Below are 16,770 nucleotides of genomic sequence, written 5' to 3' on the forward strand. Positions count from 1 at the left end.
AATTATGGTCCAGTGGGAAAGACTGTTAAGCAAGTAATTAATTATTGTTGCTTATAAATGCTGTGGGGACAACTAATGGAAAGCCTAACCCGGGTTGATTGGGAGGGAGGACAGTCAGGAAAGGTCCCTAAGGAAGTAACCTTTTTTTTTTTTTTCAATTTGAAAGCAGTTACAGTTTTATTAACTGACCAGATTACAAAAATAATCACGGTAGACACCTTAGTTCATCCTTCTAATAAGCCTGTTGATCTGGTCTTCCCTGTTGCCAGCATCTCCACCTTCTACAAAATGGGTGGTCTTTTTCTTCGTTCCACCTCGTGGAGAAGATAATTTGAAGGGCCACAGGAAGTTGTTTGCTTCTTTGAAGCGTTTCCCAACAGTATAGATCTCATGAATCAGATCCTCCATGCAGATGATGCCATATTTACCAAGAGATCATGCAATCAAAGTGTTATCTGTCAGGGCAATTCGCTTCTTATTGATCTTGCCATAACCACGCTTATAGATCAGTTCATTCACTGACTTCAGGTTTGGTTATCCCCACGCAATATATGGTTCCACAATTCTCAGCATGTTAATTGAAGCCTTGTTGAGCTTAACAAAGGTGCCATTGAAGATCTGGCTGCAACACCTTTCGAACCTTTGGGCTCACACCATTGATACCTCTGATCCTGGTAACAAGTGCCAACTTGGGTTCCGCAGGTACATAGAAGTTGCCAGTTTTTCTTGCCATCCTAGCCATTCGAATTTCAGTCCTGTACATCTGCCTGTATTCCTTGTGATAGTGCTTAGTTTTTTCATAGATAAGCTTCCTCCTTGCCTTTCGAAGCATCTTTTGGGCAAACTTCTTTCTCAGGCTCTTGATCTTTAGTTCTGCGAAATTCCTTCGCTTTTTCTTAAGGGTTTCTGGCACATCAGGAACCTTCTTTTTCTTCTCTTCGACACCCTCCATGGTTCCAGCCGGAAAAAAAGGAGAAAGTAACTTTTAAGGCTGAAAGCTAAAGGATGAGTGGGAAGAGATAAGACTTTTCTAGGTGGAAGAAATGGCATAGGTGAAAGTCCTTAGGGAGGAAGGAACCTGGGTATTTTAGGAATTGAAAGAAATTCCACTGTGGTTGGAACTTGTTATGTGCTGTTGAGTCAATTTCACTGTCTTTTTTCCTGTGGAGCTGCTGGTGGGTTCGAACCACCAACCTTTTGGTTAGCAGCCGAGTGCTCAACCATTGTACCACCAGGGCTTCTTGGTAGGAGCTTAAACCCATTGCCATTGAGTCAATTCCAACGCATAGCGACCGTAAAGGATAGAGCAGAACTACCTCCTAGTGTTTCCAAGGAGCAGCTGGTGGATTCAAACTGTTGCCCTTTTGATCAGCGGCCGAACGCTTAACCACTGCGCCAGAGCTTAGGGAGTGAGAAACAGAGAGGTAGGAGGCAAGGCTTGAGAGATGTGGGCTCTCCTAAAAAGTGGATAAATAGTGAATTTTGAATTCAACCTTTACAATGGTTTTTTTTTTTTCTGTCAGTTCTTCTCATAAGTATTAGTTTACTAGTGTTGATGCAGAAACCATCAATATCATGAGGAGGTTTGGTGGTTGTACAGTAGAACATGTATTTTTAAAGAATTTTCCTGGATAAAGCCTCTTTTTGATTTGTGTTGTTGTGTTCCATTGAGTCAGCTCTGATTCATAGCAACCTTATTTGACGGAGTAGAACTGCCCCATAGGGTATCCTAGACTATTATCTTTACAGCAACAGATCGACTGGTCTTTTCTCCCGCAGGGCTGCTGGTGTGGTCAAACGACTGACCTTTAGGTTAGCAGCTGAACGCTTAACCATTGAGCCACCAGGGCTCCTTATTCTTGACGTAGGTTCTTGAAATTGTGAGGTTAGATTAGGTCTTAAAATGTTAGGATCTTGTAAAGACCGGACTTGCAGACCTGACAGAGACTGGAGAAACCCTGGGAGTATGGCCCCAGGATACCCTTTCAGCCCAGTAATGAAGTCACTTCTGAGATTCACTCTTTAGCCAAAGATTGGACGGGCCCATAAAACAAAACGAGACTAAAGGGGCACGGCGCTGGGGCAAGGACTAGAAGACAGGAGGGGTCAGGAAAGTTGGTAATAGGGGACCCAAGGTTGAGAAGAGAGAGTGTTGACATGTTGTCGGGTTGTTAACCAGTGTCATAAAACAATGTGTACTAACTGTTTAATGAGAAACTAATTTATTCTGTAAACCTTGATCTAAAGTTCAATAAAAAAAAATTTAGGATCTTGAAAATTGGTTTACAGATTAATAATTATTGGGGAACAATTCTTAGATTGTGGGGGATGATGAGATTCTTAATTTGCCAGACCTGCTGTTTAGGAAACGGAAGTCATATTTAGTTCTAGGAAGTACTGACATTTTTGTACTCCTCATGGGGCTGGGAAGAGATCACAGACGTTCTTATCGTGGACTGGCGACTATAGTATTTCTGTCAAATCCATCATTTTAGGTTATATGTCTTAACATATAAGTCTTGTTGGATATGCAAATGAATCATAAGCCCAAGGGGCATTATAACTCCAAATATATGAAAGCATTTTTATCTTCAAGTATATTGACTTTTGTTAGGAAATCACAAGCCCAGATGGCCCTGTTTGATTTAGTACCTTTCTTGTGTAATTGGTTCAGCTTGCTCTGTTTTCATAACTTTAAGTAGACTCTTGTTTTAGCAGCCCCTCACTAGTGATCAAGTAATGAAAATGTGCAAATTTTTCCAGCATTTCAGCAATGAGCATCTGTATTGTTGATAGCTTAAGGGTATTGGAGTGAGAGAGGAGACTCCTCAACAGCGAAAGTCACAGCTTTGTTATTGGATCACCTGTGGCAAGTTGGGACTTAATATATTATCTTTGAAATGAAGCATGACACTTCTGTCCCTGTGAAATCTGGATCAGCGTTTTATGGACCATCTCCTTAAGTTTTCTTTCAGGTCCCTTCTTAATGGAGACTGTCATCACTGGGTTTTCCTTACTTCTGACTGTTCTGTATATATGTTTTTATACTTTCGTATTTGGGGTGTGCAAATGAAGAATGGCACATGGAGGTTGAGGGCTAGTAATACAAGATACGGCTAGCCTAGAGTGAGAAGAAAGAGCTGTTTTTGGCAATCAGTGACTATATTTCAGTCTGCCTTGTGATAGCATTTTTAGCCTAATTAATAGGTTCTTGGAACTTCCGAAGATGTTTTGGCAACAGATGTTCGTTGTTTTTGTTTTTCAGTTAGTTGCGTTAAATTGAAAATAAGACCTAGAAAAAGGACTAAGGTAACTGATTTTAAGATTTATCCCTCTATTTGTTCTTTGCTTTTACTTTTGGTCATGACTTCTTAAAGTGGCCTGGAAGTTCCTCACATGTTTGGCCTGTGATAGAGTAAGCTCTGGGGTCGTAAACTTTGTGGTTGCACACAGGCTGTGGGAGAGATTCAGGTCACATTAGTCAGTGACTTCCATTAGAGTTGAATCTGAGACACAGTTTCTAGAATCAAACTGCTGATCCCCGATCCTTAAAGGATAAGCATGAACCCAGTACCTAAAATATGAAGATTGATCCAGTTCTCACATTTCTGCTCCTCCATCCTTGTTGCCAGCCACCCCTGCCGCACTCTTTCTCTGACCCTAGCCATTGAAACTAGGTCAGAGCTCACAAGTTAAAGAGACGCCATCCTTCACACTGCCAAATAGGCAGATAGCAGCTGCCAATTTGGGGAGTCTACACCACATCCCAACCTTCTACGTATTAGCCACCAGTTTGGAGCTGGTTTCCCACTATCCCTTCAGGATGCCAGCTACAAGCTCAGGAGTTATATGTCTTAACACGACATATAAGTCATTTTACTTTATGACTTACAGGCTCCCACTGTCCCTTTGGGTTCGATAACTAACTGGAATAGCTCACAGAACTTGCAGAGAATATAATACACTTACGACTACAGATTTATTATAACCCAAAAGGATACAAATGAAGAGACAACTGGGCAAGGTCTAGGAGAGTTCCCAATGCAGAGCTTCCATGTCCCAAGAGATGCACCACCCTCCCAAGAACAGAAGTTCTGGTTAACCAGGAATCTCTCCGAGCCTTAGTGTCCAGGGCTTTTATGGTCAGTTCTGCATGATAGGCTAAATCATGCCTCTTGAGGCTAGTTGATATTGGCCTCCCAGTTGAGTCTTTTCTGGTGTGGCCATTCCCTACTTGCCGACACAAATTCTCAGGTATGGCCTGGACATCCCAGACCAAGGCACCCCAGTGACTATAAGGGTTATTTCTCTGGAGCCAGAGACATAGTCCACCCTTCTTAAAGTTAGGTCCTTTACCCCACACAAGTGTAGTGGCTTTTTAATTTTTTAAATTTGAGATTTTTGCTCTCCTTAACTGTCTAATAATGTATCTAATATTGACCTTATTTTTGAAATTTTGATCAGTCTGAACCTTGATTTTGCATATACATTGTTAGTATTGGAATTTTTTAAGAAAGTAATTAAATCTTTATTTTTATCAAAATAGTAAGTGTACATAGTTTAAGGAGTCAAACAATACTATGAGATTTAAGACCAAAAAACATAAAAGCTTTGTTTCTTTTTTTGTTCTCAGAGAAAACCACTTATTAATACTCTTAGTGGTTTTTTTCTGATGTAAATTATCTCCAGATTTCTAAACAGTATGCTTATGTTGTTGTTCCTTGATTTTTCAATTCTTAGATATTATCTGTTGAATATCTACTCTAGAAGATGATGTTTTTGGTTTCTCATTCTGCTTCCCACCCTCAGCACTTCCTGCTTTTTTTCCTTATTTTAGATACATCACAATTTTGATTCGACCAATATAATATTTTTAAAAATAATATTTGTGAGGGCTCAATCAAGAAAACAAACCGTTCTGGGTATTTCAAGCAGGAAGAAATTTAATACAAGGGTTTAGATGTTGGTAGGCTAGGGGGAGCATAGGTCAGGGAAAGCCACCTTGCAAGGAATTAAAGAAACAGCTGTTAATAATTTTAGCTACCTTAAATACAAAAGGAGTTGATTTGCAGGAGAACATTGGAAACTGCTGCAAACCACATATCTGCCTTCTGTCCAAGGGCACGTACCTGTTCATTGGTACTGGAGAAGCAATAATGGCAAATGCCTGTCTTCCACCTTCCTGCTCTTGAGTGAATGACTCATTTTGGCGGAATCTAAACTATGACTCCACTAGCAAGGGATTCTGGGGAATGTAGTTCCCAAGCCCTCAGCCCCTGAGTTATACAAAAGAGTCTAGAAGGCAGTAGAGGTAAATGTTTACTAAAAGAGGAAGAAAAAAACATTCAGCACCCAATATAATGACTATGTGTACTATGAATACATTTCCTTCCTTGTACAATTCTTTGTTTGCTGTCTGTATAATTATTCTTTTTTTTTGGCTTAAATCACTAATTCAGCCCTAAACTAACAGAAGTGTAAATCTCCTTTAGATATATTCAAACGCATTAGTGGAGGACTTTTTCCGGAGGCTTTATGAAAAAGGGTCTGTGGGGTGAGGGGTGCCTGGTTTTGAGGTCTTGCATGTCTGAAATTTCTCTTTTTACCCTCACACTTGTTAATAATTTGGCTGGGTATAAAATTCTGTGTTGGAAATAATATTTCTGTGGAAATTTTAAGCTATTGCTCTGTGGTGTTCTGACTTTTGAGTAGTATTGCGATATTTGATGCTATTCTGACTCTGGATTCTTTGTATGGGATCTGCTTTTTCTCTGGAAGCTTTTAGGACTTTGCCTTTATCCCTAGTATTAGAAAATAGAAAAATACTCTGCATTGGTGTGGATGTTTTAAAATTCATTACGGTGGGCATTTAGTGAGCCGTTTGAGTCTGGAAGCTTGTATTTATCTGTCCTGGGAAATTTTCTTGTATTTCTTTTATAATATATTACCTCTTTGATAATTATCTCTCTTCTTCCTTTCTGGAACCCCTGTTTTCTAGATGATGAAACTCCTAGGCTGATGTCTAATTTTTTTTTTACTTTTCTCACCAATTTTTCACCTTTTCCTTCGTTCAGTTTTTTGGGAGATTTCTTTAGCTTTTTCTTCCAACTCTTGTATTTTTCATTTCTGCTGTCAATTTTTTAATTTTCAAGAGCCCTTTTTATTTTTCTTTGAATTTTATATATAAATATGTCTGCATAGTGACAGGAATTTTTTTTTGTTTGTTTTGGTTCCTGTCTTTCATGTTAGAGGTTTTCCTGAAATGTCCATCTGTTCATTTTTAAGAATGAGGCACTGAAAAGCTCTGAGTGTAGGATCCTGGCTCATCAAGTGGTGGGAACCACTTTAGGGTAAATTGGCAGCCTGGTCATTTTCCTCAGAGGACTCCTTCAGTCTCCTGCTTAGAGAGTATAAGTCTGGCAGCAGATGTTTTTGGAACCAGGTGGGAAAAGAGAGCTGGGCAGGTGGGGAGAGATCTCGCTGTTGAGTAGTTAGACTTTCACCTTTATTCCTCTATTTTCAATATAACACGCCTGCCCTTATTTGTGCCTGGTCTCTTGATAGAGACCCTCTGGTTCATCTGTTCCAATCTTCTTCCTGGCCCCATGGGGAGGGGAAGGAGGGGATGGAGGATTCTGTTTCTTACATAGACTTTCAACCAATCTTACTGTTCTACCCCCCACACCCCCTTTTTATAGAGGTACCAGGTGCCTCCAATTTCTGAGCCTTTTCTGAGATTCTGTGGTGAAAATGGCGGCTTGCTTCTTGGCTTCTTTCTGTTGCAGGCATTTATCACCAGTACATCTGCTTTCCAGCTTCCAAAATTTTGTGGACCTCTCTCTCTCTCCTATTGTCGCCTTTCTCATTTTCTTTGTTTGCTTTTTTAGGTTTATGCCTTAAAAAAAAATCCCTTTGCTGTAATTTTAAGGGTGTTTTATAAGGGTATATTGATAAATGCATGTGTCCAATCTGTCACATTTAACAAATGTACTTATCAGCTTCTTGCTGATATCCATTCAGACACCATAGCATCTGTGCAGCTGATTACTAATAACTCCTTTAGAACAATGTTTTCCAAATTTCACTAATACCAAGAGTCACTTAAAGCACTTGTTGACTATACAGATTACCAGATTGATCTCCTGAATTTTTTCTGATTTTAGTAGGTTTGCACAGGAATGTTTGTTGTTTAAACAAATGCTGTAGATATGCATCTTATTTTCAGGCAAGTTTGGGAAAGCCTGTTTTGGAAAATTCTTCTAAATCACTTATTGCCATTTTAAGTTTCAAAGGCAAACTTCTTAGGCTTCCCCTGATACTGCTTTTGTATTCAGACTCTGTTTTAGTCTGTCTAGCATTGGTCTGGATTTCTAAATTAGGATGTGTGCCCTTCATCTGATTTGGACACTTATTTTTCTGCCTCTTTATCTGAGACTAGTATTAAATACTGGTTGTGTGGCCTTGTGTGACTCCATTTTTTAGCCAACATCTCTAAACCCACTGGTTTCTCGGATATGTGTGGGTGGGGAGGAAATATTAGTTATGAACATTGAGCTCTCTGCATCATTTCACTGTCTAAATCCAGGAATCTGTTAATGTTTTTTGGTGAAATGGAAAACTGACTCAGGCTTTGAAAACAGATGTACTAATCATCTGCCTTGAATTTATGCAGCATCTTTTTTGGAGATGTTTAAGCACCGTGATTTGAAGTTTGTTTCTGGCTTTGACAGCCTTTGTCTTTGCGATATGAAGGGTCACATTCTCTTCTCTTTGTGTTCTAGATCCCTAGACCTAGAGAGGAAAAACTGCTGTATCTTTTCCTGCCAGTCTGTCAAGCATCTGGACGTGAGGTGTTTGCACCTGCTCCTTGGTTGCTGTGAATTGTTTGGAGGTCAGGAGCCAAACAGTACCTATCTTAGCAAGGTTGCAGAAGCCAAGGGTAGTCTCTAGTTCTCAGTTTGTGGAAACCTGGTGGCTGTTATTAGCTAAAATATAGCCTGAGGAAGCCAGGTTGGCTTTGATATCGCACTTATTTGCTTTAGAAGAGGAGGAGCAGCTCTATAGAAATAACTGATACATTTTTACAAGTTCCACTGAAACAGCTTTGGGGAATGAAGTCATAAAAACAGCGCTAAATCAGAGGAGTTATTGTCCCACTGATTCTTGAGACAATCAGAGGGTTTTCTTCTTGCTTTGCCTTGAGGGTAGGGTGGGTGCTGGGGATGTTTATCTCTGTTTTGGATGATTTTTAGACATTTAATTTACAGTTGCTCTTACATTAGTTATCTCCAGTCATCCTTTTTATGAAGCCATTCCTTGTGGCTGTGGTTATTTAATTGAACACAAGGGTAGACATCTCATTGATTTGTCATCATTTTAGATGAGAGGACTTGGCTCTCGGTTGCCCTGCGTCTGGGAATAAGCTCTGATACCTAATTTTACCACATAAAGTAGTATATGAATAAGTAGACTTTTTTTTTTTAATAATTTTTATTGTGCTTTAAGTGAAAGTTTACAAATCAAGGCAGTCTTTCACATAAAAACTTATATACACCTTACTACATACTCCCAATTACTCTCCCGCCAATGAGACAGCCCGCTCCCTCCTTCCAGTCTCTCTTTGCTTGACCAGTTTGCCAACTTCTAACCCCCTCTACCCTCTCATCTCCCCTCCAGACAGGAGATGCCAACACAGTCTCAAGAGTCTACCTGATGCAAGTAGCTCACTCCTCATCAGCATCTCTCTCCAACCCATTGTCCAGTCCAGTCCATGTCTGATGAGTTGGCTTTGGGACTGGTTCCTGGCCTGGGCCAACAGACAGTTTGGGGACCATGACGGCTGGGGTCCTTCTAGTCTCAGTCAGACCATTAAGTCTGGTCTTTTTATGAGAATTTGGGGTCTGCATCCCACTGTTCACCTGCTCCCGCAGGGGTTCTCTATTGTGTTCCCTGTCAGGGCAGTCATCAGTTGTGGCTGGGCACTATCTAGTTCTTCTGGTCTCTGGATGATGTAGTCTCTGGTTCGTGTAGCGCATTCTGTCTCTTGGGCTCGTAATTACCTTGTGTCCTTGGTGTTCTTCATTCTTCTTTGATCCAGGTGGGTTAAGACTCACTGATGCATCTTAGATGGCCGCTTGCTAACATTTAAGACCCCAGACGCCACTCTTCAAAGTGGAATGCAGAAAGTTTTCTTAATAGATTTTATTTTGCCAATTGACTTAGATGTCCCCTGAAACCATGGTCCCCAAACCCCTGCCCCTGCTTTGCTGACCTTCGAAGCATTCAGTTTTGAATAAGTAGACTTTTAAGTTTACATCCTGTAGGGTTTTAAAAAAATAATCTAGGATAAGAGGGAAGCGTCATATTAGAGGGAAAAGCTGCATTATTGATTCATCTTCACGTTTTTACTAGAGAAATTATATTTGACAGGATTTCATCATACAGTGTTTTATCTTTCTTCTGCTTCCTTCCTTTTCTTTTCCTGGGTTGTGTACTGCTTGTAACAGTGAAAAGTCATTGATGTAAAGAATAGAATATCCAGTTTTAATTTATAAGTCCTAAGATTTTCAGTTTAAATATTCATAGTAGGTATGTGATTTTTTTATTGCTTGTCGAATCAGTCAGATTTACTGCATAGTTTGAATTTTTGTGATGAAAAATACCTGCAGTTGGAAAAATGATTTTTTTCCCTCCATCACGTAACCTTGAAATTTTAATTAATTTCATCTCTACACGTGATAGAAATCTGTCTCACCAGGAGTTTGACTGGATTGAGTTTCAAGGAGGAGGTAGCACTTTGCCTATTGACAGGAGAGGGCTGAAGATTTTTTTCATACTGTAGAAGGGCTTTTTTGGTGTGGTGGTGGTAAGGTACGCGTTAACATAAAAGTTATTCTAGCCTTTTTGTTGGTATTTTAGAGAAACCAGACATGCTTCAGTTTAAAGCCCCTACTATAGTCTCCTAGTACACATGGAGGTGTGCTCTTAGTCTGTGTTGACATCAGTTTCTACCAAATTACAGGAACCTGTTTGCCTCCTACAGTTTGTTAGTTTCCTAGAGTGGCACGTGAAGGCTTTGCAGCAGCTCTTGGCTCTTCTCCCACATTGGGATTCTTCGGCCTAGGGACTGGATGCTGTTATGCCACTATGATAAGGAGCTGTTACCTCCCATACTGTATTGCTTTTCAGGAGCAGAGTCGAAGGGCAGGTGGACAGGCAGGCACATTGCCATCAAGTGACTTTTAACCTTGGAAGACTTCCAATTAATTCTTAGGTCTCTAGCTGCGCTTAAGCCGAGAGATCAAGTACAGTCTGTGGGATTACAGGATAAACTGACTAAACTTGTGGTTTACTTTGGGTGTGACGCGCTGGTGCCTTTAGTCTTCTTTGGTCTTACAAGTATATTGGGTGGAGGATACTACTTTTGGATTTGGAGGATGGCCTTCAAGGCCTCAGATTTTATCTCCTGCCACTCTTTTCCTCACTCTGTGTAGCCACCCTGGCTGCCTTACTAGTTAGCTAACACATCAAGCTCATTCCCACCTCAGAGGGTTTTCCCTTGCAATTATTTCTGTCTGGAGTGCTCCTTCCCCCAGATGTTCATACGGGTTGCTCTACTCATGGAGAGAATTCTTTGGAGAGCTTGCCATTCGCCTTCTCCCACACCCTCTATAAAGGAACATTCTACCCCTCTCCTGGAGTCTCCCTTTATGATTCTGTATTTTTTTTCCATTTATCATTAACTGAGATACTGAAGTTATATTTGTTTCCTTGTTTATTTCTTCCACTAGAATGTAAGTCCTAAGACTGTAGAAGCTTGTCCATCTTCTAGAGCAGGGTTTCTGAACTTCAATGTTATTGACATTTTGGATTGGATAATTCTTTTTTGTCGGGGGAGCTGTCCTGTGCATTTTAGGATGTTTAATAGCATCTCTGGTTTCTATCCACTAGATGCCAGTAGCATCTCCAAGTTGTGACAGTAAAAAATGTCTCTAGATGTTGTCAAATGTCTCCTGGGGGACAGAATCACCCCTGTCTGAGAACCATTGTTCTAGAGCAGTGTCTTGGCACATAAACCCATTAACCTATTGATTCTGACTCATGGTGACTCATGTGTTACAGAGTAGAACTGTACTCCATAGGGTTTTCTTGGCTGTAATCTTTATGGAAGCACATTGCCAGGCCTCTCTTCCACAGCGTCACTGGTGGGTTCGAATTGCCAACTGTAGGTTAGTCATTGAGCATAAACCATTTGCACAACCCAGGTACTTTCTTGGCACATAGTGCGTGCTTAATAAATATTGACTGGACTGAGTGGTGGGTGCTCAATAAATATTTAGTGAATGATGGATGAATTCATGAATGAATGAATTTAGCAAGTTAAGAAATTTTGGAACACTGAACTATGTGCATAGCCTCACGTTTCTTCCTTTCCTCTTTCCATAGATATTCCCATTCTTCTTTTTTGTTTCTGGTCCATTGATCCATCCTTTGCTGCTTTTTTTCTCCACTCACATTTACTTGCTCTTTCAGACAGTGCTGTTCTTAAATTTACTTTTGTTCAATTCGGCAAGTGATTATTGAGCACCTATTCTATGCTGTAAAATAATATGAGAAAATTATAAAAAGATAAGGTGCTGTATGTACTTAAGAGCTCATTGGGTAAAATGGACATAGATATATGACATGTTAACTCCAAAGTTTCTTATTCCAGGGTGATGTCAAAACTGGTTCTAATGGGCCCACCATTAGGGTTATTTGAGCCAGTAGTTAAATGTTTATCAGAACATATCAATTGCTATTGAATGTAGAATCTAATTTTTATAAAAACCTACTCCTTAAGTTTTTACTTATTTTCGTTTGTTGCAATTATGCTTGGTTTCTTGATATTAATTCTGTTTGACTAGAGACCTCGTTGAGAAATATACAAAGTGGACTTGGTCATTTTGGATTTCTAGTTTGACGTGAATGTTTCTGGGGCTAATTGTAGTATTGAAGGGTTGTAAACAGTTGATTCATCCATGGGTTTTGAATGTCCATGCTTGAAAAGTCTCATCATCCCACCTAACTGGGTTATTGAAGCCACATCAGGCAAAGCTGTCATTCCTTCTGACTGGGATTGAAATACACCAGACAAAACCCGCATTCTCCATTATGTGACTTTCTTTGTCCTATAGCAAATGACTTTCTCTTTCTGCCAAATATTATGTTCCATCTCTGACACTTACAGAGAGATTTCATTTGATGTGAACTATGGGATGAGAATTCCATTAAGAGAACAGCTGGAACTTTTTTTTGAAGACATAACTGTCTTCTTTTTAGGTTTCCGAAGACAGTAGGCAGAGCTATTGTGGTCTTTCGGACCCAAAACCAAACCCACTGCTGTCCAGTTGATTTTGACTCATAGCAGCCCTATAGGACAGAGAACCGCCTCGTAGAGTTTCCAAGGCTGTAAATCTTTATGGAAATAGACTGCTACATCTTTTTCCCGCAGAGCTGCTGGTGTGGTCGAGCCGACCTTTTGGCTGGCAGCTGAGTGCTTTAACCACTGCACCACCAGAGTTGCTGGTCTTTCAGAAAACAAAAAAAAACCCAAACCCATTACCATCAAGTCAATTCCGACTCATGGTGACCCTGTGGAACAGAGTAGAACTGCCCCCTAGGGTTTCCAAGGAGCAGCTGGTAGATTCGAACTGCTGACCTTTTGGTTAGCAGCCAAATGCTTAAATAGTGTGCCACCAGGGCTCCAGTCTTTCAGAAAGTTTCCTTAAATGTCTGTTTTACCTGTCTCTCTGTTTCTCTGTGTTGGAAGGAGATTTAATAGGATATTAAAAGAGTTGAACGTGTCTACGAAAGAAGAGAGAACTTTTTTGTTGACATCCTGAATTCAGGCCCTTTAGACTTTGCTGAGGGAAGCACCCTACTTTTTTCAGGTTAGTTTTTTTCCCTTTGGGATTTTGTTGGATACTTTGATACAAAAGCTGTAATTTACTCTGTAATCAAAACTGAGATCAAAGGAAAGTACTGTTACTTGAGGTCTCTTAGCATGAAAGTGGAAGATGGCACTAAGGGTTAGAATTTTTATTGATTTTTTTCTTTTTAAAATAACTTGCAGTTGAAACCTGAGTTCTATAGCCCCAGAACACCAGTTGAATAAAGGCCCAAAGTTGTAGCCATAACTAGGGATATCTCTCAGATAATTTTAAATATATGAAAAAAGCAACAGCTAAATTGGATTCTTCATTTATCAAATATAAAAGGCAATAGTTGGTGTCATTCTACTTAAGAAAATCCCCTGCCTGAAAAATATAGAAATATTTGGAGTGAAACATTAGGAAATTGAATAAAAAAATAGGGTTTGTCTTTTGATGCGTAGAAGAAAGGACTTTTTAAAAGGTGCATTGCTTGTGTCTTATGAAGACTTAGCTTCGAATTCGGTGATCAATTTGGCATCCTGAAGATTTGAAATAATGCACAGTTTATTTCAAAGGAACTGAGTCTGAGAATATAAAAAGCTTATTATGTTGGTTTTTAAGATGGAAGGGCTTAAGGAAGGGAATGAGAATTGCCGAATTGCTGAACTAGAGGCAGTCTCAAAATATTTCCGAAAATCAAGGACTCTGAAGAGCACGAATGGTGGTTCATATTTATAATTTCGTAGATCAGAAAAGAAAGACTTAAAAATTCTGTAGAGAATCTTTTTTTGTTTTTAAATTTAATCTTAAGTTTAACCTCAGGAATATTGAATTCTTACAGTTGCAATAGACAGTGATTCCAGAAGGCCTGAATTTGACCTTTGAATAAAAATAGTTGGTCACTGAAATTTATTGACCATTAAACTTTAAGGATCCCAGGTGGCACAAGGGCTGAGCACTTGGCTGCTAGCCGAAAGGTTGACAGTTTGAAACCACCCTGCAGCTCCCTGGAAGAAAGACCTGGAAATCTGTTCTGGTAAAGATTTCAGAAAACCCGTTGGGGAAGTTCTCTTCTGTCACATGGGGTCGCTATGAGTGGAAGTTTACTCCCTGGCACCCAACAACAACAAACCATTAAACATCATGAACTGTTCTTGGTTCATTTGTTTTTAACTAGAAAGTGTTCTCAAAGTAGATCCCCTCTGTACTGGAAGTCTGAAACTTGTTTGAATAAAGTTTCTTTTGGGGCTTTTCAGGGAAAGGAAAGTTGTTTTAATTTGAATTCACATAAATTAGGTTGCTCTTGGAGAATATTTAGGAGGCTGATTTTTTTGTTTGTTTTTCCTGTCACTAAGAGACGTATCAAGTGGGTTGAATTTTCATTTGGTAAAAAAATAGTAGAAAATTGCTTAACCACACCAATTTTTAGGGGAGGTTTTCCCCCCCAGCGGTGATTAGTGAAGTGGAAAGGAATCAGCCTGGAAGGCCAGGGCAGAGTTATACACCTCCACGGTTTGTTCCTGGCTGATCTTGGGCAAATTGCCCCTCAGGTCAGTCTCTCTCTGTCTCTCTCGTATGCATGCACATATTCCCACTCTTAGACTTTAAAAATGGGAAGGATAATAACCCACGGTAAAATGGGAAGGCTAATGCCCCACTCTAGTGTATTATTATATAGTGTAATAAATGTCACTGATAGAAGTAGGTTGTACATGCATACCTCACAGAGGCAGAAGAAAGGTTGAGAGCCACTGCCAGTAGTTCACCTTAAAGTAACTTGGTGAAGGTAATGTTACTTTGATGGGTCTCTTGGAGTTTGAACTGAGCCTATGTTAGGAAGCCATCTTTAACTGCATAGTATATTGGTGGTCTTTTCCAGTGGGTTGCTTAAAAGAAAAAGATTTGGCTTGCTAGAGAATTACTGCTTTGCTTAATAAGCGGTGCTGTCTGCCAGGCATGAGGTTGTTCCTTTAGGTCATTACTTATTTTTTAGCATGTAGGTTGTGTTGCATCAGCTGTGGCTATAAAAAGAATTAGGGGCTTGTCTGAATCTCTTTTCCAGGTCATTCTAGAAGACCATTTCAACCATGGCAGTGGCCAAAGGTAGATAGAACTGGATACTCAGAAAAGGCAGGAACAGAGGTGGCTAGAGTTAGTCTATTCAAAACCAGCATTTTCAACTATTATTTTCCCTGTTGATTCCTGATTTCTTTGAGAATGCTGTGGGGGCTTTGAGGTGAATCCAGAAAATTCGAAGAAAGTTTTTATCTTTTTCTTATGTTTTATTTTAAATTTGCCCCCCAGTGATAGATGTTCTGCTTATGAAGATTTACTATTTTGATCAATTTTTAAAGCCTTGTGTGTTAGATCCCTGGCAATGAAAGACTAGACTTAGCTTTGAAACCAGAAACAGGAAGGTATTTCCTTTGGAGGGGAGTCAGCTGCTCATTTCTTAAAGAGAGTTCAGACACCATTGCCCATGGAAATTACCTCACCAAAGCACTATCCAGTTCTTTGTGGTTGGAAGAACTAGTTCTGTTGGGCAGCAAGCCTATAGTGGTATTACACTGGAAAGGATGTGGGTTTGAAGACCTTCACAGTCACGATTCTGTCAGATTCTTCTCCCCTCCAAAGGTTCCTGGTTTTATAGAACCTTTGGAAAATTTACCGTTCCCTTCGCCATTTTCAGGACATCAAGAAAAGTGTTTAAGTGGTTATTCCTTTATTCACAGAGATGGTTTGTTGACCCCTGTAAAGAGTTTAGAACCAGGTTTACTCAGTGGGTTGCCATTCCTGATTTGATCTTTTAGGCTTGGCTTGGGACAGATCATCTCCCATCTGTGCTAGGTGCTGCCTGTGAATTTTTCTCTGGGTCCTAGTCTTATTAATCCCCTTGCTCAGAAGCAGTTCTTTCATGGATTGGTTGGTAAAGCTCACTGTTCTATCTTGAACTTCTCTTGTCACCTGTGAGTAAGTTGTACTCATGATGGCTGGTTAATTTGGATTCCGGTTTTTTTTTTTTGGAGGGTCAGGAAAAGGGGTTTCATTAGGACAGATTATCAGGGGAGGTGATCACTGGAGGGTAAAATGAGGATCACTTACAGACTCTACTGGAAGGACAGCTGTATAGTTTTTAGTGTGAAATGTTTTGAGCCCTGATAAGTGCCTGATTCTCACATGATATTTATATTTTGATCAGATTCCAGGAATGTGACTATCCCAGTATATTCAGTAATCTGTGACCCACTAACTAAAAATGGTTCTTACACTTTTAAAGGGTTGTAAAAAACAAAACAATGAATAGTATGCAACAGAGACCATGTATGGCCTGCAAAACCTAAAATATTTATTACGTGGACTTCTACAGAAAAAGTTGGCCAAGCCCTGGACTGTCCATGATCATAACGGAACTAGAAGATGAGGTGCTAAGTCTCTCTCTTTCTGGTGTCACACCCAGCCCCCTAGTTCTCCTGGGCACTCAGTGTGTCTGTGTTAAGGTCGTTCTTAATGAATTTCTGTTTCACTTGCAGGTATATGAGTGACCTAAAGCTGCAAATTAAAGCGGAGAGAGAGCAGTGCCAACTGGGTGCAGGGCAAGGATGCCAATTCCTCCTCCCCCTCCACCCCTACCTGGTCCTCCTCCACCTCCCACTTTTAATCAGGTAGGTAGTCCTTCTGCCAGGCTGTCTTAAAACGTTTGAGTCAGTAGATCAATGACCCTCACATATTGTTTTTTTTTTAACTTCCTTTGCTAGAAATTTTAGATTTTTTTGCCCATAACATTCTTAACTCTGAGCCTGCTCTTTAATCCTCACTTTCAGACATCCCAGGTTTTTGGGCCTGGTGTTAATGGGTA

General features: G+C 40.0%; 1 protein-coding gene and 1 pseudogene across 3 annotated transcripts in view; one reads left to right on the plus strand and one right to left on the minus strand.

Moving 5' to 3' along the window:
* WIPF2 (WAS/WASL interacting protein family member 2) overlaps positions 1 to 16,770 on the plus strand; it is a 40,805-nt gene that overhangs the window by 5,265 nt on the left and 18,770 nt on the right. For all 3 annotated transcript variants that reach the window (XM_049859862.1, XM_049859865.1, XM_049859863.1), the window contains exon 2: positions 16,445 to 16,576. In XM_049859862.1, coding sequence (XP_049715819.1) covers positions 16,514 to 16,576 — 63 coding nt within the window. In that variant the 5' untranslated portion in view covers positions 16,445 to 16,513. The remainder of the gene's footprint in view (positions 1 to 16,444; positions 16,577 to 16,770) is intronic.
* LOC126062365 (60S ribosomal protein L7-like) lies at positions 147 to 963 on the minus strand (annotated as a pseudogene).

This window comes from Elephas maximus, chromosome 19 (assembly GCF_024166365.1).
Source record: "Elephas maximus indicus isolate mEleMax1 chromosome 19, mEleMax1 primary haplotype, whole genome shotgun sequence".
NCBI lineage: Eukaryota > Metazoa > Chordata > Mammalia > Proboscidea > Elephantidae > Elephas > Elephas maximus.